Here is a 22,002-nt window from a genome sequence, read left to right on the forward strand (position 1 = left end):
TGTGCATGTGGTATTTGGTTTGGTGCATTACGGCTGTTGTGATGGGGTGGGGTTGGGGATGACAGAGTTTGTGCGTAAGAGGCTTCGTTGGTAATGTTGAGATTGAGCGTAGTGGGTGGTTTTGGGTATTTGATGTATGGTATGGTTGTAACTGGATGGGATGGGATTACAGGATTGTTACTAGTGTTATTTGGATTAGGAGTGGGGGTGTAATTTGGGGAGTGGGTAGGTGTGTTTTTCTCTGTTGTCATTACTGCTAGTTGTTTAGGGTCATTAATGGTCACTGCCACATACTTTCATAGGAAGATTATTTTTGTAAAGACATATTTTTATTAGGACTGAGTAGTAATATAGTTATGCATTAACATATTGGGTAAAAGAGTCTTAATTAATTGATACATGAAATCGGCACATGTACATTAATTAATCCTGGTGCATGGTGAATGCTACTAATTTTGATTTGCTAAATTTGTACATGTTTGTACAAAAGATTTTAGCTCAAAACTTTTGGGGAACAAACACCAGACTATTTAGAACAATAAAGAAAACACATGAAATTGAACCATTCATCATTCATGTTAGTGTTTTTTTTCCCTATACATTCAATTTAGGTTCCCAATTTTGTATTACATGATTATTATTATTTTATAAACGCATACAAATAGTTGGCTATAGTATGCATCCTCTGCATTAATACACAATTAGAATTTAGATTTGGATAGTACTATTAGAATCCAATTTTGTATTACATTATATTTTTATTATTTTATAAACGCATACAAATAGTTGGCTATAGTATGCATCCTCTGCATTAACACACAATTAGAATTTAGATCTGAATAGTACTATTAGAATCATCTGCAATCCAATCTGGTCCCCACCTGTAATGCACGGGGTTCTTTTAAGATTAGTGTTAATGTGTACCGAACAAATCAGACACAAACGGTACATATAATGCAGAGGATATAAATTCCAATTTAACCTAGGTGATATAATTAAATTAATTAGCTCCATAATCTGATTTTCCAAAGGCCTTTAATTTGAATGACAAGTGACAACCATTACCATATAGATCTTATGTGGCAGAATATTTGTAGGCCATGGTGTTGAACCATGTAAAAAAATTAGGTACAAATAATTTTGTCAAGTAATATATATACATTGAAAGATAAAATGTGACAATAAAATTTTAAAACCAATACATATAGGGGGAGTTGTTCCACATTGATCCAATATCAGCATCGTATTTGTTGTTGTTTGTTATAATATTTGGTCAAAGTATTGTGTGTTTTGTGTGGTTATCATCTAAACATTTGTTATACTTTAAATTGTCGTGAATTAAGTCACTTTATGTCTCATTTGAGCTCTTTGGTAAATGTTTTGAAAATCTTTCTCAAAACCATTGCAAACACACTTTTCATATTATAATTACTTCACATAAATTAAATTAAATTAAATGATATATAATTTTTCTTTGTCAACACATAAAGTGTGGTGGGTTGACAACTCGTAGCTATTGTATTACCAACTAAAGCATTCATTTTGTAATTATTTCTCAAATTATATTGCAGAAAATAACACTCTTTACAAGAAAAGATTGTACAAATTTTATCATTAAACCCAAAATAGAGTAAATAGTACATTTATTCAATTAATCAAAATTTATAATATCCGTTATATTATACGGGAGTTTTACTAGTTATTTAATGATACACAAAATTAAACATGCCTGACAGTCAAAACGTTTCTTTTTTTACTATCATATTTGTTAAGAGACGCTCTACTAGTTATTCAATGACACACAAGATTAACACGCTCTATAAAACTAGACCCAAAAAAACTAATTTTCTCATTTTCTCTTTGTATTTCTCATAAAATTGTCATTGTATTATGTATCATCGACTTGATTCGTACAACATCCTTTCTATAAATTTATATCTGTAAATTTATAATATATACAAACTATTAATTTTTTTGCAACAATGGAAATTATGTACTGAGCGAAACTAATCAAATAAATTAACTGTTTAATTTAAATAATACTTTATTTTCTAGAAGAATTTACTTATAAGTGTCAAAATAAAAACACACGGACCAGTTCATGTCAGTAATGTAAATAACAGTATGCGATCGTCCGACGGGCAGGGTATTGCCAAAAGATGAATTAGTATGCGGCCGATTAATCGAAATTATGCGGACAATTTAACGTTTTTATTAATTAAATTTATGTATACATATCATACTTTATTCAACTCATTAAACTTACCAAATAAATTTAATTTAATTTAGTTCCATTATTATAACATGACATTACGTTTATATTTTCTCAACACATAAAAATTTTCATGTGTAAGTAACACATTTATATAATAAAAAATAAATTAAAAATTAAGCATTTTCAAATGCTAATAACATACTATTTGAAAGAAATGAAACATTTCAACATAAAATCACTAAATTTAGTTTATGATAACAACTAGTTTCATAAATGAATATGTCGTACTAATTGAAAAGTTACATTAGTAAGTAAGAAAAATGTATGGCTAATATAACATCAGTGTTATTTCAGTCTATATAACACCAACTCCAAAACCTATCAAATCGAGTTCAAATGGTGAATCCAAACCGTTCAAACCGATCTACTTCATTAGTTTTGCGTTTACATGTAAAATTTATAAGTTTTTGAGTTTATTTGATATCAAGTCAAGCAGTCAAATGTTTGAGTTTTTAAGTTAATTTTAATACATTCATTTTTCAATTTTTTTGCCGCTTGATTTGATACTAAAATAACTTGAAAATATAAAAAGTTTGCATGTAAACGCATCACTCATAAAGTAAATTGGTTTGAACGGTTTGGATTCAACATTTGAATTCGATTTGATAGGTTTTGGAGTTGGTGTTATATAGACTGAAATGACACTGATGTTATATTAGCCATACTCAAGAAAAATATATGGTATATAAATAACAGAAGAATTAATCAATTTCAAAGTAAGAAGAATAAACTTATATAAAAAATATTGGATGTATGTTGAAACACAAATAAACTACAAAACATGATTTATAAAATTTATTATCACACACTATCACAAAAAAAAAATCAATGTGAAAAATAAATATTTAGTAGAATAAACGGGAATAAACATGAATAAATAGAAATAAACGGATGATTAAATGGTAAAACGGCCAATTAATTAGAAAAAATAGCCGATTAATTATTATATATTATCCGCAAACATGCATCCGTTAAGCGTATTTGTAATGATTTGATCACCGTTAACGATTAAACGGCCGTTAAGACCATTTTTTGACAATACTGGTGCATAGTGCAAGTCTCATATAGTAACACCTACCCCGTATGCATAAAGCTTATAGACCCACTGTCATTGACACGGTTCAATGCACCATGCTCACGGTACCTTATCCAATATTTCCCAACAAAAATGATTGAAAAAACCTACAATCAAACGCAACTTCACTTAGTGGCGCTCCAGTCCAAAGTGACAAAGTGGGTCCTTACTGTCCTAAACAACCTTCTCCAGTTTTTAAAACTGGAAATCTCCTGTTATTAGTATATTATAGTAAAAGATGACCAAATGAGAAATATTTTACCAACGATGACAAATTAATATTATAAGTTCTGTTTCTTAGAAAAGTTTGCTTCAGTCCCTGATTCTTTCCTCGACAGAAATATGAACTGGAGATGTGAAATTTGATTGAAAATGGAGATAAAGAGAAGGAGAGGCCGTTGCGGATAGAGTGGGGAAAATGCGTTGAGTTCGCTTTCAAGCCAGAACCCATCACTATTCAGTAGCCTCCTGTACGGAACTTATAATCATCTCTCTTTTTCCTTCTCTCTCCTCTCTCTTTCTTTCTCGCTTATTGGAAGTTTGGAACTTGAAAGGTTGAGGTGAACTTAGTTCCTCTCTCTCTCTGAAGCTTGGGGGTGTTGTATGGATGGAGATCTCAGGTGCACATCACCAGGTAGAAAAACATACATACGATATAATATACGGTTAATTAAACGCAAGTATGATGTTTGGTCTTTTCTTGAATTAACAAAAAGTATTTCTTTAACTGATCTTCTTTTGTTGTTGCTTTCTATACCATGGATTTGTTTCCTACTATGTGAATTTGTTGGGCTTTACTTTTGTACAAATATTGAGATCTCAACTTTTACGGTTTTTTCCTTCAATTTTTCCTGTTTTCCTTTTTCAAGGGATGTTTCAAGATCTGCGCGTCTATGATCTGTAACAGCAACTTGCCCATCCTGTTCTTCTTGTTTGATAAATTCTATTATCTCTGTCTTTTCTGTGAAGAACTTTTGTGAATCCTTTTTGTTTTGGTTATGATACATATTTCTTGCAGAATCTAAAATAATTTTTTCCCCTAGTTTCTCTTCATCTCAGAAATTATAGACGTACTTTTTTTTTTTTTTTGTAATTTAGATGATACCCATAATCCATGATCTCCTTAAAAATTAGATAATTCATTTTTGTCCCACAGAAAGAAAAAAAGAAAGGGTCTAGGTTGTTTTCCCCTCCCCTGTGAGATTCTTTGATGGAAAAGAATTATGAAAAATTTGGCTATTGGTTCTTTTTGAAATTTCATTTCCTTAAGTGTATCCTCTTTAGATCCGTGCTTTAACATTCAAAACCTTTAAGATTAAATTATTTTGTAGCTTTCCAAAATCATCCTTAAATGTGTCTTTTAAGGCTTTAAATTAAGCTCATAATTTCCCTTCAATTTTCAACTAAAAACTACCCAACTATCATTACCATGCATGCATTCATGCCTTTGTTTGTACTTTATTGTGCATTTTTTTATCACTCTTTAATTGCTAACAAATTGAGTTTCTCAAGCAAAATTATGTAAGTAGGAGAGAACAGTTTTCAAAACATTTTCATACTATTTGTACATTTCCTGATGAGACGACAGTTCTCAAAATCAAAACTCTTGCAAGATTTCTCCTGAGATATATAGTTACAATTTTATTTTGTTAGGTTCTTTTTTTATTACAATTGCTCTATTCATATAGTCATCTCCTAGATATAAAATCTAATGATCTTAAAAATCGACTTCATGGTCCTCATTTTTAAAAAACAATCATCACATCACAAATTCATTCTTACGAGTGAAATTCACATTAATTCCAAATATGATATTGGATTTTGGTATAATTTTGAAGACTGAAAATGGAACAAAAGATTTAATTTGCAACTATAGGGAGGGAGGAAGGGGAGGACATGCATTACATTGTAATTATGAAACCTTTATTTGACGTTTATGATTTGCATGGGTATTGCTAATTAAGTTGGTTGTTATTTGCTCAAGTGGAAGTTTTTGTTATATTTGAGGACTCTAAATCTCTGTCTCTTTTCAGCTTATGTCTAGCCATCCATTGGAGGAGGTGTTCTCAAACTCAAACAATCGACAATCAAACCACCTCTTGCACCACCACCAGATCGTGCAAAACCAAATCCAGTCCGAAAACCAACCACAACAAAACCAGCATCAACAACAACCTCAAAATGAACAATCAAAGAAGCCTCGGCCGCACCCCGATCAAGCCCTCAAGTGCCCTCGATGCGACTCAACCAATACTAAGTTTTGCTACTACAACAATTATAGCCTGTCACAGCCAAGGTACAAGATGTGTACATTGTAATTAATTAACTGACATATTAACCTTAATTATTTGAGTACATCTGTTTTGTTGCTTAACATTTTTTTTCTCCTTTGTATACATTAAATACTCTTAAAAGGTTTTGAGTTAGTAAGATATATATTTATAAAAAATCATTTATTTTTAGGCCGAAAATGGCCATCTTACAAAAATCATAAAAAATAGTTAATTTATTTTTAAAATTATAAAAATCGGTATTCTACATGTTTACTATATATCCAATTTATTGAGCTACTTAGGTTGATGTTTTGAACATCAAATTTTAAAATTTGACCCATAACTACTTTGGCTAAATGCTTCCGGAAGCAATTTAGCCAACCCCTATATATATTACCTTATTAGATTATTGCTCAGTGTTTGTTGTTTAACACTTCTTTCTCATGTGTATACCTCATATATTTATAGTTCTCTTTTATAAGTTTTAAACTAGGTTAGATAACCTCTTTTGAGTACTTCTGTGATGGTTGTTTAATTCTTCTTGCTCATGTGTATATATCACATTAGGGATAATGAAGTGCAGCAACGATTTGATACTTAACATTTTTATTTTAATATTTATGAATGCAAATTAAATAAATTATTTCGGGTATCATGATACAAAGGAAATTAATTTGTATTTTCCTATCTTTTTTTTTGTCCTTAAATCCTTTTTATACGAGATTGATATAACACCTATACCGCCAATTAATCTTATATTTTGTGAAGGCATTAGCTACAAACCTAAATTAGTTTAAGATACACCGACTAGTTTAGCACTTGTATCATGCCTAGCTAGTTGTAGGTGTCAAATACTTATGAAAAATGTTAGGCGCGCAGTCAAAAAGACAATCTAGTTGAGTTTAAACAATCAAAAGACTGTAGTGGATTTTTAAGTGCAAATACTTTTAAATTGTGTCCTAAAATTGGTTCAGTCCATAGATTATATATTTTTTTAAAAGCTATTGAGCCCACTACGTACCAATGGTGAGTCATATTTTGTTTCCAATAATATTATAGAAGCGACCTATCTTGTCATATATATTGTCCCCAAAAAAAGCTAGCCAGACATAGTTGGGATTATATTATAATTTCAAAATTTAATTGGCAATGTCCTTATTAAGAGATGTTTGTGACTTTTGGTATATATGACTTGATAATAATATATCTCTATACTTTTACCCATATTTTGTTTCCAACAATATTATAGAAGCGACCTATCTTGTCAAATATATTGTCCCAAAAAAAGCTAGCTAGACATAGTTGGGATTATATTATAATTTCAAAATTTAATTGGCAATGTCCTTATTAAGAGATGTTTGTGACTTTTGGTATGATTTGGTAATAATATATCTCTATACTTTTACCCATATTTTGTTTCCAATAATATTATAGAAGCAACCTATCTTGTCACATATATTGTCCCAAAAAAAGCTAGCTAGACATAGTTGGGATTATATTATAATTTCAAAATTTAATTGGCAATGTCCTTATTAAGAGATGTTTGTGACTTTTGGTATGACTTGGTAATAATATATCTCTATACTTTTACCCATATTTTGTTTCCAATAATATTATAGAAGCAACCTATCTTGTCACATATATTGTCCCAAAAAAAGCTAGCTAGACATAGTTGGGATTATATTATATTATAATTTCAAATTTTAATCGGCAATGTCCTTACTAAGAGATGTTTGTGGCTTTTGGTATGACTTGATAATAAAATATCTCTATACTTTTACCCAGGTACTTCTGCAAGGGTTGCCGCCGATATTGGACTCAAGGCGGGTCTCTTCGGAATGTTCCGGTTGGTGGCGGTTGCCGTAAAAACAAGCGTGCATCTCCTTCGCCTCGCAACTCCTCGCCAACTCCAAAGAAAGTTCAAGAGAATGCCCAAAGCATTACCTCCAACACAAACCATAATTCCAACCCTAACCCTAATCCTTTGCTTTCCCCTCTGCTGCCACCAGGTCAAGTATCACAACATTCAGGCTTAGCATACGATCCAAGTGACTTGTCACTTGCATTTGCATGCAATCTCGCAAAGCCAAGTGTCATCCCTGCATTGCACGAAGGTTACGCAACCCCAAACGGATTTCTTGATATCTTAAGGGGTGGTGGGTTTGTGGAAAATAACGGCAATGCTTCTAACAGTGGAGGCACACATGCCGTAGGAGGCGGGTTTCAGGGTTTCTACTATGGCTATGGTACAAGTGGCAGTAACGCAAACGGGGTAAATCAAGTTGGCCCTAGAAGTGGAGGTGAGATGTCGCTGCCGGCATTCGATGGAACTACAAGTGCAAGTGGTGCAGCAGGCGGTGGTTCAGTGGAGAATCGAGATGCAGGATCAGGTGCAGTAGTTTCTGGGAGTGATAGGTTGACGGTGCAAGGAGGTGGCTCTTCTTGCAAAGCTGCCTTGGATGAAGGTTTACAATTACAACAACTAGGAAGTGGGGATGGGAATGTGAACGGGCTTGGAACGGGATCAAACTCTTTCGTTTTGGAATCGGCTAGAGATTACTGGAATAGTGTTAATGTTGGGTCTTCTTCTTCATGGCAAAGTATTGTGAACAGCTCCATGTTGTAATAATTGTGTTAGGTGTTCTTCTTTCAGGCAAGTGGAGCTGCTCTGATGGGCATCTCATATATACTTCTTCTATTTTCAGGGATTATCTCAACTGTTGGATAGATATTTGATGATTCATTTTGATGGCTGAGATGAACAAAAGAGAAAAGGGTTTGTAGATGCTCGTCAGATCAACTCTCTGGCAGTTTGTTTGATAATTAGGTCTCTTAAGGTAGGAAAATCAACAACCGAGAAGCCAAAAAAAAGGAAGAAGAAATTAAATGTCAAAAATCATGAGACTTAACTTTTATTTTTCTTTTTAAGATACCAACTAGTTCTCTCTCTTGTAATTGTTTGCTCTTACTCTTCTCTCTTCTTTTTTGATTTTTAGAGTTATTTTGTTTCTGTTGGGTGCTGCGGGTCGATCTTGTACTAAAACTTTCAAGTTAATCAAACAATCATAAGTTTGTTCTTTTATTGTTTAATTAAGCATTTACCCAAAAAAAAAAGTTCAAGCACCGAAAGTAGGTTATGGGTACTGTAGTGTAGTCCTTTTCTTACCTATTTTGGTATGAAATTGATGGGGATGCACCTGTGCAAGGAAAGATTCTTTCAGGATATAAATTAATGTTACGATAAAAGAAAATCCTGCAAACTGGTACATGCACAAAAAGGTAAATTTAGATATAAACATGTGTGGATTGTGGAATAATGACAATAGAAATGTACTTGTGTTTATTTTGTCATAAAAAAGAGTTGGCATTAATTAACATGTTGCTGTTAGTATATATTTGGCTCACAGTAACCTTGTTTCAAATTTTGTCCTAATATATATTTTCAAGGCCAACTTGTTTCCATAAATGCCTAAAGCACTTCTTAATTATCAGTAGCCTAGAAGGCTAAAGGCGATGCAAACAAAGGGGAAAAACAAAAGGTGAAAAGTATATTTTGTCTAAATGCATAACATCACATGATGCCATTAAGAAAAGTTGCTTGACATGATGTTTCAATTGGAGGGATTCTTCCTAGAATTATTCTTCTTTAACAAGTGTGTAGCATACCATTTATGGTAGGCATTATGTGATCCTTTTGTTTTTTTTATGTTTGACAATTAATGAAAAGTTCGAAAATATTATTGTTGGTAAATTTATACTGCCAAATAAGATTTTAACAAGGGGTGTGTTAGTGGTATTTCCAAGAAGTTATCTCTTTATGACTGCCACTCTAGAATCATGCTTAGGTTATCATTGTAAAAGAAGATATGAATTGCAGCACAACTAGAGAAACGGAACCTAGTAATTAACTTATTGATGATGTGTCATAACTATTTAATTATGACTAAAGCAACGCTAAACTTAAATTATGTGACAATAAGTATTTAAATCAATTTACTTCTTTTTTTTTTGCTACAAGATATGTTACGAGCTTATGACGTTTTAACAAATTTAAATAGATGTTTAGTTTAGATAATGTCTACTATTATTATGTAGCGTAAGTTATTCATTAGTTGGAGTTTCACATATAAATTGTTATTGCATATAACTAAACCATGACTTATAATTGATACCATGCATGCATGTCAAACAACAGTTGATATTGACATTTTATGTCTTGTCACAAATTGCTTTTAGGATTGTGACTCTTTCTAAATGAGAAAAAAGCTTCTTTAAATTTTGTGGGCTAAAAAACATATATGAGTAGAACTAGGGTGTTCTTAAGTTCACCAAGGTGTATGGTGAGCTTAACTCAAAAATTTATTAAATTGACTTTAAACAATAAATCAAAACCATTGAAACCAATTTACTCTACGAGTGATGAATTTACATGTAAAGTTTTTATAATTTTGAATTAATTAAGTATAAAATCAAGTGGTTGAAAAATGTTCAAAAAATGAATGCACTAAAATTAATTTATAAACCTTCTAATTTTGACCGCTTGATTTTATACAAAAATAATTTGAAAATTTAAAAATTTTTGCATGTAAATTCATCACTTGTGAATTAGATGAATTTGAAAAGCTTGAATTTGTCGTTTAAAACTGATATAATATATTTTATAGAGTTAAGCTCACCAAACACCTTGGTGAGCTTAAGAACACACTAGTTTTACTCAAAAGTCAAAACACATATATAATGACGTCAAGTAACTTGTGTTGAATCATAACAAATAATCCAGAACTTGTGATAATGGAGGTAAGACTTGGAGGTGTGATAACAAGAGCTAGCCCAAAGCAAAAAAAGAAGAAGACATAATCTATGATTAGCTAGGGATAGAGAGAGAGGCTCAGCCTTGAAATCTGAGGATGTAACCTGCACGCTGGACAAACAAATCCTAGTGGAGATATCTATTAACAAAGGAGAAATTGGAGAGAGAGAGAATTCATAGTACCTAAAGTAACACGAATTTTAACTTCACACCCGGGCGGACCGTCGGATCTGTTTTGGTACAAAAATTAAAGGGTCCTTGGATTCCAGTTCGGGCGAATTCACATCCTCGTTACTCGACCGAGTACAATTGAATCGGACGGTCTTAAATTGAAATTTTTAACTTGACACGAATCTTAGAGCACAAATAATACTGTCCCCTAACATCATCTCGAACACTCACCGGTTGAAATTAAATCTGGACTGTCCATTTCAATTGTGTTGAGTCAGGTACTTGGGAGGATACGGGTTCAGACAGGATTGGTTCCGATCTAAACTCAAAATTTGAATTACTGCACATGATCTGGACGAGAGAGAGAGACAGAACTGCTTTTCTTTTGCTGGGGATTGGTCATAAATAAGAGGTGGTAACCTGGAAAATGATACCATTTTTTTTTTTATTCAAAGGAGGCATGTTATTCCAAAGCAGATTTATTTCCATGTATTGATATCATTCATTCATGCGTACTTGTGTAGAGTACATTTGCCACCTTGCATTCTGCGCCTTCTGTTTTGTTGCTATCAATGTGCGCTTTATTTTATAACCTCAACTCACCTCCTCTCCATTTCATGTTATACTGGAAATAATCCGCTTTCTTGGCCCCACTCATTAGGGGTGTCAACGCTCAGTTCAAATTAGGTCTTAGCTTAGCTTATTAATTTTGGACTAAGCTACAGCTGAACAAGCTGGATCTAGGACATCCGAGCTAAAATCTCAGCTTAAAATCGTGACAAGCTGGGCTGACTGGATCTTGTTTTAAGAAAAAAAAATTCTACAAACTTTTAGATCGAGCTTAACCGAGCTGGACCGAGTTAGACAGTATAAAATTCATACAAATTCATAAAAATTGACAAATTGATGTCTACCCGATCTAGCTCGCGAGTTGGCGAGCATGCTATGCTCCAACTTGAACTCGTTAATTCTGAACCGAGCTAGTTATAAGCTGACTCGTTAACAACTCGTCCAGTAATGAATGAGTAGTTAGCGAGCGAGTCTGATGCGAATCACGATCAAGCCACAAACTACTAACTTTTTTGCCACCCCTACCACTCATAAGTCTCCAAGAACAATTCTAAATCTTAGCTGCCACTTACATAAAAAATATGATAACCAATAAATTATAAAAAATAAATAATAAATAATGGAATGAGGGAAAATTGAAAAAAAAAATGAAAAAAAATGAAAAAAATAATATCTTTGCGAAGTAAGCACTAATGAGGAAAAACAAATTAGTGGCGCGCCTTTTGAATGCTTATTGATCGGCCCGCCTAAAATATAATTGGGCTGCTATTTAACTCCTTTTACTTCAATTCCTAATAATAATTCTATAGGAAATAGTTTTTTAATAATTAAAATGTCAACAGTTTTATTTATACATAAAATATAGCAGACATGCATTATGATGTTAGAAATTATTATTAATTTAAAATTGATATTAAAAACTGCACAATTATTATAATTCATCAAAATATTTTAAAGGAATAAATTAATTAAAAATATTCTAGTCATTTCATGCTTAAAATTGCACTTTAATTGTAAAATAATTGCCCAAAAAATTGTTATCATTAATTATATAATTCAGAAAATAGATGGTTGTAAAAAAAAATGTTTTGAGTACATCCGACACTATTGAAAAATGTGTTTTTCATCCAAGCCCCCGTAAATTTAGTGATTTAGCCTTCAACGATCCTCACTGGACTTATTGTTTTTTCTTTTTCCAAATCAATATGTTAGTGCCTTAGGGTGATGTTTGGTTGTAGTCTAAAGTCTGAACAATGAAATAAGGACTTTAGGCCTCAATTATTATATTAAATATGGTTTTATTATATTAGATTAAGATAGAATAAGTTAATCTTTAGACTGGCATAAACTGAGCTAAACCAACCCACCTGGATAGGTGATTTAATTTTATTTGGCATTTGAGGCCTAAACTAACCCACTTGTTAATAAAATATGTTGTACAAACTAATTGCAAAATACTACAAATACTGAATTTGGCAGTTGCATTACTTCTGGAATTAGATTTCCCCTCATCTCATCTCATGCTGAAAAATAGTTCTTTATATGATCTTTAAAAAAACTAGTTCTTTCTATGATTTTAACTGTTAGTACAAGGTACAATGTATTGTTATTATATTTTAATTCTGTCATTAATAAAACTTTTTTTTAATACAAGGTACAATGTATTTTTATTATCTTTAATGGAGTTCTCTGATCTAATCTAATCTAACCTAATATTCATGAAAAATGGAGTTATCTGATCTGAAATGGTGGGTTGTGCTTCCAAATACTGATTGGTATTACATTGGGTGCTTATATAGGCCTTAAACCCTAACTTAGAGTCGTAACCGCTGTTCTGTCAATTATTCTATACGGATGCCTGAATCGCATGCGGTTCATTGCTCGGTTGCACAGCATGGCACAAATCGTATGCGGGCACTCTCTGGATCGCATGCGGATGAGGGCATCCGCACGCCTTGGGTTGGTCTCTGACTTTGTGTCTGATTTGGCGTGTTTTTTTCTCTTTTTAGCCCGAATAATGCTAATATTCTGCAATTCTCTAAAATCAAGTGAAATAGCAAAATGAATCTGATACTTAATAAAATTGATAAAAATAATTCGATAAATGATCATTTTTTAGGTTAAGTGATAAAAATAATTAAGTCTTCTTTCTTAATGTTCGGTTTCACTTCTTCCCCTATTTTTTTTTTACTTTGGGTGTCATTGTAACTAGGGTTTTTAAATGACAGTGATGGATTAAACTTATATTGATTCTAAATAACGATTACATAATAATCGGTTGATTCTAAATAATAAGTCATAGCAATTTAAAGGCTAATTAAAGAGCAATTAAAAATTACTTGAAGAGTAATTAAAGAGTAATTATAGGGTAATTAAAAGTAATTAATAAGTAATTACAAAATAATTAGAAAGTAATTTTAAAAAAATACATGTAATCACCCAAAAAATCAGCCCAAATCGCCTTTCTCTTCTTCTCTTTCTTTTTCTCTTTTTCTGACTTTGCTCTGATGTTGGAATGAGTTTGGAGTGGGCATGAGAGAGAGAAAAAAATAAATATATACAACTTTCATAGCTGATCGCCCCTGGCAGGGGTGGCCAAGTCTTCATAGGACCGCCCTTGGCTGGGGCAGTCAGGTCCTTAGTGTTGGCCGCCCCTATAGGGGGCAATTGGGGCATTATTATTATTTTTTAAAATGCGAGGGTATGTTCGTTAAAAACTTTTTTAGGGTATTAATAAAAAATTCAGCAGAATCCATGGATTCCGTATCATTACATATACTGGATTTTTTTTCTATTACTAAATTTTCTATAAAAAAAATTAGGATCGCAGAGATCAGGGGCGGATCCAGGATTTTGATCATAAGTAATAGACATAAAATATTGACAAAGTACAATTTCTAACAAATTAAAGTGGAATAGTGAATAGGAATCTAAAAAAATCGTGGCATGACCGGATATGTCACAACACGACACGGTTTCATTACGGCACATGTGATGGTTGCGTGCTGTGATTCACGTGTCCTGTGTTATGACCATTTTTCAAAAATTTGGACACATCATGTGTGATCAAGGCGTGATTAATGTATTATGACCAGTGTTGTAAATAATAGTATGCAGTCGTCGGTAGACAGGGTACCATCAAACGATTAATCGGGAATAATCGACTATAATAAAAAATAATCGGTCGATTAGTCAAAAAATTATGTAACAGTTTAGTCATCGTCAATGACTAATTGGTCAATTAATCGGTTTAAACGGACTTTTTTTACAACACTGATTCTAACCATTCACATGCCATGACTATTGTTCCAAATTTGGTCACGAACGGTTTACACGACATATGATCTAACTCATGGTACAAATTTATATATATCCTTAGTAGTTGTCATCTTTTTTCTCCTAACGAATCAATGATTAATTCTTCTAAGTGGAGTGGTGAATCATAATGTGTCTTTTTTTTTACGCGAATTAGTTTGAACTGATTTTTTTTTCCACATAATTTCCTTCTACTGAACCGTAAATTAAATCCAGGGGGTAAGCACATTGTTGCCATATATATCAACTCAAGAATATTGTGGAACAGAATAGATGAAATATAGTTTATATTAAGGATCTCTAACTTTTTCATTGATTTATTATTTGACATCTAAAATATACACAATAACGAGATAATATGTTCCATCAGAGAGACCAACGAAACTCAATATTAATAAGAGATATATACTTTCAGATGTGAAATACAACAAGTATTAATCAAGCAACATATATAAATACATTGAATTATTGATAGAGATAATTTGAGATGTATTCAATATTATTTTAATTGTAGAATACAACTCATTAGTAAATTGATTAATGCAGTTGCTGACAACGATTACAAATAAAGCCACATACATGAAATGCAAATTTAATTAATTTAAGAATCCATGACTGTTACTTGCACTGTTTTTCGCACTCTTCCTGTGTTGTCCAGCAGTATTGTGGTTGAAACGAACCACAACAATAACATGTCCCTGAAGCACAGTCGCACTTGGCACAGAGTGCTGGAATAGTGATCTTGCTTGTGTTTTTCTCTCCTCCTACATGTGTGATTGCATTACCGCACCAATTCTGAATGTTAATCTTGCTTGCTCTTATTTTACCTGGTTGCACTTGCACCTCACGACCTATAAATTCAAATAAAAAGCTAAATGCATGTTATTAGCTTATGTATGCCGTATATGACAGTTAGTGGATTGAGATCATAAGGAGAGATGATTAGTTGAGATTAAATATTAGAGGACTAGAAATAATTTAACTCGGTTCAATTTAAAGGATAAAGCTGGCTACTAGGGATAACTCGGTATATTGAGACTCTCAATTCTTATAAAATGATACGAATTTTTGGAGGCGTTACCTCCATGCACCTCTCAAGAGAAAAAAATAAAAATAAAAAATGATAGGAATTCAGGGGGGTTCAATTGCTACAACACAAACAGTACCTTTAGTCATGCAAAGGAAGCAAGTGATGAGAAAAAGTAAAACAAAAAAGCGCAGCTTAATATTCATCTTGATTTTGATGAGGATCTAGTTGTTGTGGAAGAGGAAGTGTTTTTATGCTTGTGGCATAAAACAGATTTAGAAATTTTTAAAAAGAATATTTAGGAGATATACTGTCTTCATCGCTTAATTTCTTCATTACTAATATTATAGTATGTTTTTTTTAGGAATTTACATCTAAATATTATCTGATATTACATGATTTATTTTGTGATATTTAAATACATTGATTCTAAGACAGAATCGGATTTTAATAGCAAGATTTTGGATCAAGACACCAACGAGGTACGTAAGAGAAACTTTTTCTTTGGACCATTTTGTCATTGTATCAAAAAGAAAATTAATAAAGCAATATTAATTGACAATCTGCATTCATGGATTAATTAATTCTTCAAATAAATTGAAAGATTTACTTTCTTAAAAACGGTGAAGTCAAATCTCATAAAATTAAAGAAGGTTGGATTTACTTTCTGAAACATAGACAGAATGCAAATTTCTTTTTTGACAGATTAGAAATATACGGTGAAGACATTATATTATTCCTTCTTAGTTTTATTGTTGTTTTTAATTATTAGTTAGTGATAAGCAGTTAATTTTTATCAATTTATTGTATAACAAAGTATATCTAATATGTATTATTTTATATATGCATCTATTGGTTTATCTCAAAAAAAAAAAAAAAGTAAGCTTTTGAACATCAAAAGCAGTAAGATGTTCTCTATAATAGCAAAATGAGCATGCAAAAAATTTAAATATAATTTCAGCAAGACAAAAAATATAGATGTTGCAATTTATAATGTAGCAGCATATAAATAACAATCATTATTCCTAAAAACTTAATTTTAACAACAAAAATTCGAATAGAGTTTCCAATGAAAAATTCATCATACTAACAATTAAACTAAAAACTATAAATAATAAGAAATTCATTTAAATTAAACATATAGCAGTAACATTATTCTGAAAGATCATTGATCTGACACGTCTCTGTTGTCTTTTCTATTTCATCTATAGGCACATCCTGTGCATTACGAGTTTACCACCTCTATCATATTGTAAAACAACATATTTCTTTGACTTTGAACTACAAATAGACAATGCATATTTTTTAGTCGATTAAAATGCTCTAACACCATTGAGTATCTCTTCACGAATTGAGTACTTTAAATGAATTAAATTCAAATTTTTTGGTCTCTTGTTCAAATGAAATTGCCGATTCAATGACTCATCAACATCCATCTATTAAACAAAAATAAAGCAAAAAAAATTACGGAATAATTATATTTTATAAACCATTTTCAAATATAAATTTTTTGTCGTCATTGTCATATCATACTATAATTTACTATAATTTGTTATTAAGGAAACTTTATTTTTCACAAATTTTGTTTAAAACTTATGTTGTCAGCTTTTGATCAAAAAGCTAAATTTTTTTTGTTACAAATTTTGTCTAAAACTTATATTCTCAGCTAATTTTGTATACATCTATCATTTGAAAAAAAATTTGACTAAACATGTTAAATTATCTTTATTTAAAAGCAGGATTTTCTTTCATTAAAATAAAATAAAATTGACTGTCAATTAAAAAAGAAATCAACAATTAATTACATAGGTGTCCATTGAAAAAGTAAACAACCCCTAAAAATATACTAGTTTTCTTTCTTAAACTTCAACAAAATGGTCCAAATAATTTTTTTCTCTCACTTTTTTGCTGCATTGAGCCAAAAAACTTGTTAAAATCTACACCCCTAAAATTCTTACGCGAACCCTAGCCTATATAAAAGCACATTCACAACAACAAAGTAGGCACTTTTCGCGAGAGAAAAAACGCATTTATGACGAGACTCCGTCGCAAAAAAGTATCGTCGCGAATAGAAAAAGCACGTTTATAACGGTACTCCGTCGCGAAAAGTCACTTTATACCCTCACGAAAAGTGCCTGTTTTTATAGTGATTTTCTTCGTTATTTGGTACTTCGATTTGAGAATTAGAAATAAAGATTTTTCAAGAAGAGGACATCTCATTTTTACCTATTGTAACTTTTTTTTTTTTTCTTTCCTTTAAATATTCGATCCACTTTTATCTTACATAAGAGGAAGGCTGTGCAATTTAGCATCCATTTTAAATAAGTTCCAACTATATATGGATCCAATTTTCAATATCTTCATATTACCGAAAAGAATAATAGGAATTCATTTCTTTGACTATCAAACGGGCTAGAGAAGTATCAATATGCAAAGAGAAATTAGATGTCGTTGTCGTGAAAGCTATGTGAAACATCATCAAAAAAAAAAAATTTACCCCTCAACACGTAAAGAAGACGATAAAAACACCAATACAGCAACAAAACTTGTTGAATATTGATCTCCTTGTACTCATAAATATATATGTCACAAAAATTTCCTAAAACCAAATCATCTTGCACCATAATAACAGCGCCTCTGAATTCAAATGAGAACGGAGAGGATCCAAATTTAATAATAAATGAAAATCCATAGGAATATTAATAAAGGAAGCTTGATCATTGAGTCGAATCAATGGTACTCAGATTTGGGGTTGCTCGTCTCCAAAATTGACCAATGGTACATATGTACAATCAGAGCTATCGATAAATAGAACCAAGCCAACCTTTATTTACTTAACATAGGAAGGTTAATACTTCAAGAAAAATAAAAGAAGAGGTGAATTGGAGCTACCAGCACCAAGATCCATGAAACTGCTGTTATCTTATCATAGTGAAGATACAATACAATACTATATAATGTGTGGTCTTAAGCTGGTTTAGAACAAAGTTCACTAAAATATGGTACTTTTATTATGGGCTTACTTGTAACCATGTAAAAGGTTGGAATATATTGGGAACTTTAGGTTCTTAAATGGATCAAAAGTTGGGCCCAACCAAAGTTACGGAATGAAGTGCTACGCTATAAACAGGGAATTTGTATCCTCTGCATTAACTCAAAAGGGTATCTTTTCAATTTCAATTTGTTTTCAAATTCGTGCCAATTATATCCGCACTAATATTAAAGGATTCCCTATATTTATAAGAAGATTCAGATTAGCTCCGTTTAAAATTAAACGGTTGAGATTCATTAACTCAAAAGATTCTATTTTATATTAATGCAGAGGATACGCATTCATAAACAGAACCACAAGTCATGAATTTCGTATGTTATGGTTGGGCAACCACCCATGCGCATGCGATATATAGGTAGATAAATTTTGGTTTTTTTTATAAGGTTAGTGATTTTAAATGTTTATTAATTGTATTAATAATAAAATGTATTTACAATATGTTAAATGATGTTTGTTTAGAAAATTCGGGTAGATTGTAGATGCAACAATTTAATGCAGTTTATCAATTGTTTACTATTTGAAAATTAAAATCTGTGTGTTAAATTAATTCATATATATATATAGAGAGAGAGAGAGACTAATATGTATTTGGTAGCATATGGGCCGAAGTGCTACCGGTCCAAATTTAAAATTTCAAAATACAAAAAGTCGATCTGAACCATTTATCTTGTTCTCCATATTAATATGTGCTTGGAGACCAAATTTTGTATTTTTCTGAATTTTTTTTACTATTTATTAAGCCACTTTGAAAAATACAAAATTTGGTCTCGAAGCACATATTAATATGAAGAACAAGATGAATGGTTCAGATTGATTTTTTGAATTTTGAAATTTCAAATTTGGACCGGTAGCACTTCGGCCCATATGCTACCAAATGCATATTAGTCTCTCTCTCTCTCTCTCTCTCTCTCTATATATATATATATATATATATATATATATATAGGAATATGCTAATATGCTATGCATAGCATAGAGGGCCTCCGTGCAATGGCTTAATATTTGACTTTTCAAAATCCAAACGGTCGATCCAAACCGTTCATCTTGTTCTCCATATTAATATGTGTTTGGAGACCAAATTTTACATTTTTTTTAGAATTTTTTTACTATTTTTTTAGATTTATTGAAAATCGCTGTTTTTTTATGGTCCAGATTTGCTGAAAACAACGATTTACATCTAAAAAAATAGTAAAAAATTTCCAAAAAATGTAAAATTTCTCCAAACACATATTAATATGGAGAACAAGATGAACGGTTCGGATCGACCATTAGGATTTTGAAAAGTCGAATATTGATTCGTTGCATGGAGGCCATCTATGCTACGCATAGCATGCTAGCATATATATATATATGAGGAGGGATCCAATTACACCCTTTTTTGTGACACTGGATTACACCCTATGTTTTCAAAGTCCAAATAGTCGATCCAAACCGTTCAACATGATGGATATGTTAAAATGTGCTTGTATATCAAATTTTACATTTTTCTGAATTTTTTTTACTATTTATTAGGATGGGTACAAAAATTCAATAGTTTGAATATAGCGATTTTGTTAAATACTTAATAAATAGTAAAAAAATTTCAAAAAATATAAAATTCGATATGCAAGCACATTTTAACATATCCATTATGTTGAACGGTTTGGATCGATTGTTTGGAATTTGAAAACTTTGAAAATGGAGAGTATAATTCGGAGTCACTTAAAAAGGGTGTAATTGGATATAGGAGGGTTCAAATGCCTTCATTTTTTGTGCCTCCACCATGCCTCCATTTTTTAAAACATTAATAACTCAAAATTTAAAACTTAAAAGTTAAAATAAAACTGTTAGATGTGATTATTTTCTCTATGTGCTCATAAAAAATTATGTCATTTCAATTTTGTTTTTATATGAATCAATAAGTTCAAAAATCAACGTCTAGAAATGATCCACATTAGTAAGTTTTTAACAAGTTCTTGATGTCAACCCAAATAAAATTGAAATGTCATAATTTTTTACACGTGCATAGATAAAATGATGTAGATCATATCCAACGGTTTTATTTTGACTTTTAAGTTTTAAATTTTGAATTATTAAAGTTTTAAAAAATGGAGGCATTTGAACCCTCCTCATATATATATATATATATATAGAGGAGGGATCAGATGACACCCTTTTTTGGTGACATCGAATAACATCGTGCATTTTCAAAGTTTTTAAAGTTCAAACGGTCGATCCAAACCGTTCAACTTGATAGATATGTTAAAATGTGCTTGTAGATCAAATTTTATATTTTTTGAAATTTTTTTACTATTTATTAAGTATTTAACAAAATCGCTATATTCAGACCGTTGAATTTTTGTACCCATCTTAATAAATAGTAAAAAAAATTCAGAAAAATGTAAAATTTGATCTGCAAGCATATTTTAACATATCTATCAAGTTGAACGGTTTGGATCGACCGTTTGGACTTTGAAAATACACGGTGTTATCCGATGTCACCAAAAAAGGGTGTCATCCGATCCCTCCTCATATATATATATATAGATGTGGGCTACGGTGAGTTGCGAAGTAAAACGCGTTTCTACTTCACGTCGTATTTTTATTTTGAAAGTCCAAACGACTGATCCGAACCGTTAGATGTTTAATCCATATTGAAATGTGCTTGGAGACCAAATTTTATATTTTTTGGAATTTTTTTACTATTTATTAAGCATTTTTGAAAATTGCTGTTTTGCTGCAAACAGTAAAAAACATGAAAATTTTCTGGACCATCAGATTAGCGACTTTCAAAATTGCTTAATAAATAGTAACAAAATTCCAAAAAATGTAAAATTTGGTCTCCAAGCACATTTCAATATGGAGAACAAGATGAACGGTTCGGATCAACGTTTTGAACTTAAAAATCGCAAAATATGAGCGTGAAGTAAAATAGTCGCTTTACTTCGCAACTCACCGTAGCCCATCTCATATATATATATATATAGAGATAGGCTAATATCAAAACGTTTGCACCAACCCCTCCCGTGCAACCAAGTCATTTTCCGATTTGCAAAGTCCAAACGACCGATCCGAACCGTTAGATGTTTAATCCATATTGAAATGTGCTTGGAGACCAAATTTTATATTTTTTGAAATTTTTTTGCTATTTATTAAGATGGTTTGAAAATCGCTGTTTTTATTAAAATTCTGCACCATTGGAAAACAGCGATTTCAAACCATCTTAATAAATAGCAAAACAATTCCAAAAAATGTAAAATTTGGTCTCCAAGCACATTTCAATATGGATTAAACATCTAATGGTTCGGATCGGTCATTTGGACTTTTCAAATCGGAAAATGACTTGGTTGCACGGGAGGGGTTGGTGCAAACGTTTTGATATTAGCCTATCTCTCTCTCTCTCTATATATATATAGATAGAGAGAGAGAGAGTGTGTGACTAATGTGCATTCGAA

The 22,002-nt window shown here is 31.4% G+C and overlaps 1 protein-coding gene across 1 annotated transcript; it reads left to right on the top strand.

Annotated features, from left to right (window-relative positions):
* Positions 1 to 3,825: 3,825 nt before the first annotated feature.
* LOC144574963 (dof zinc finger protein PBF-like) lies at positions 3,826 to 8,705 on the top strand. The gene is made up of 3 exons (XM_078325076.1): positions 3,826 to 3,984; positions 5,384 to 5,646; positions 7,409 to 8,705. Exons 1-3 carry the CDS (start codon positions 3,958 to 3,960, stop codon positions 8,247 to 8,249), a joined length of 1,131 nt encoding a protein of 376 aa, XP_078181202.1. The 5' UTR covers positions 3,826 to 3,957; the 3' UTR covers positions 8,250 to 8,705.
* Positions 8,706 to 22,002: the final 13,297 nt, after the last annotated feature.

This window comes from Carex rostrata, chromosome 23 (assembly GCF_964058835.1).
Source record: "Carex rostrata chromosome 23, lpCarRost1.2, whole genome shotgun sequence".
In the NCBI taxonomy this organism is placed as follows: Eukaryota; Viridiplantae; Streptophyta; class Magnoliopsida; order Poales; family Cyperaceae; genus Carex; species Carex rostrata.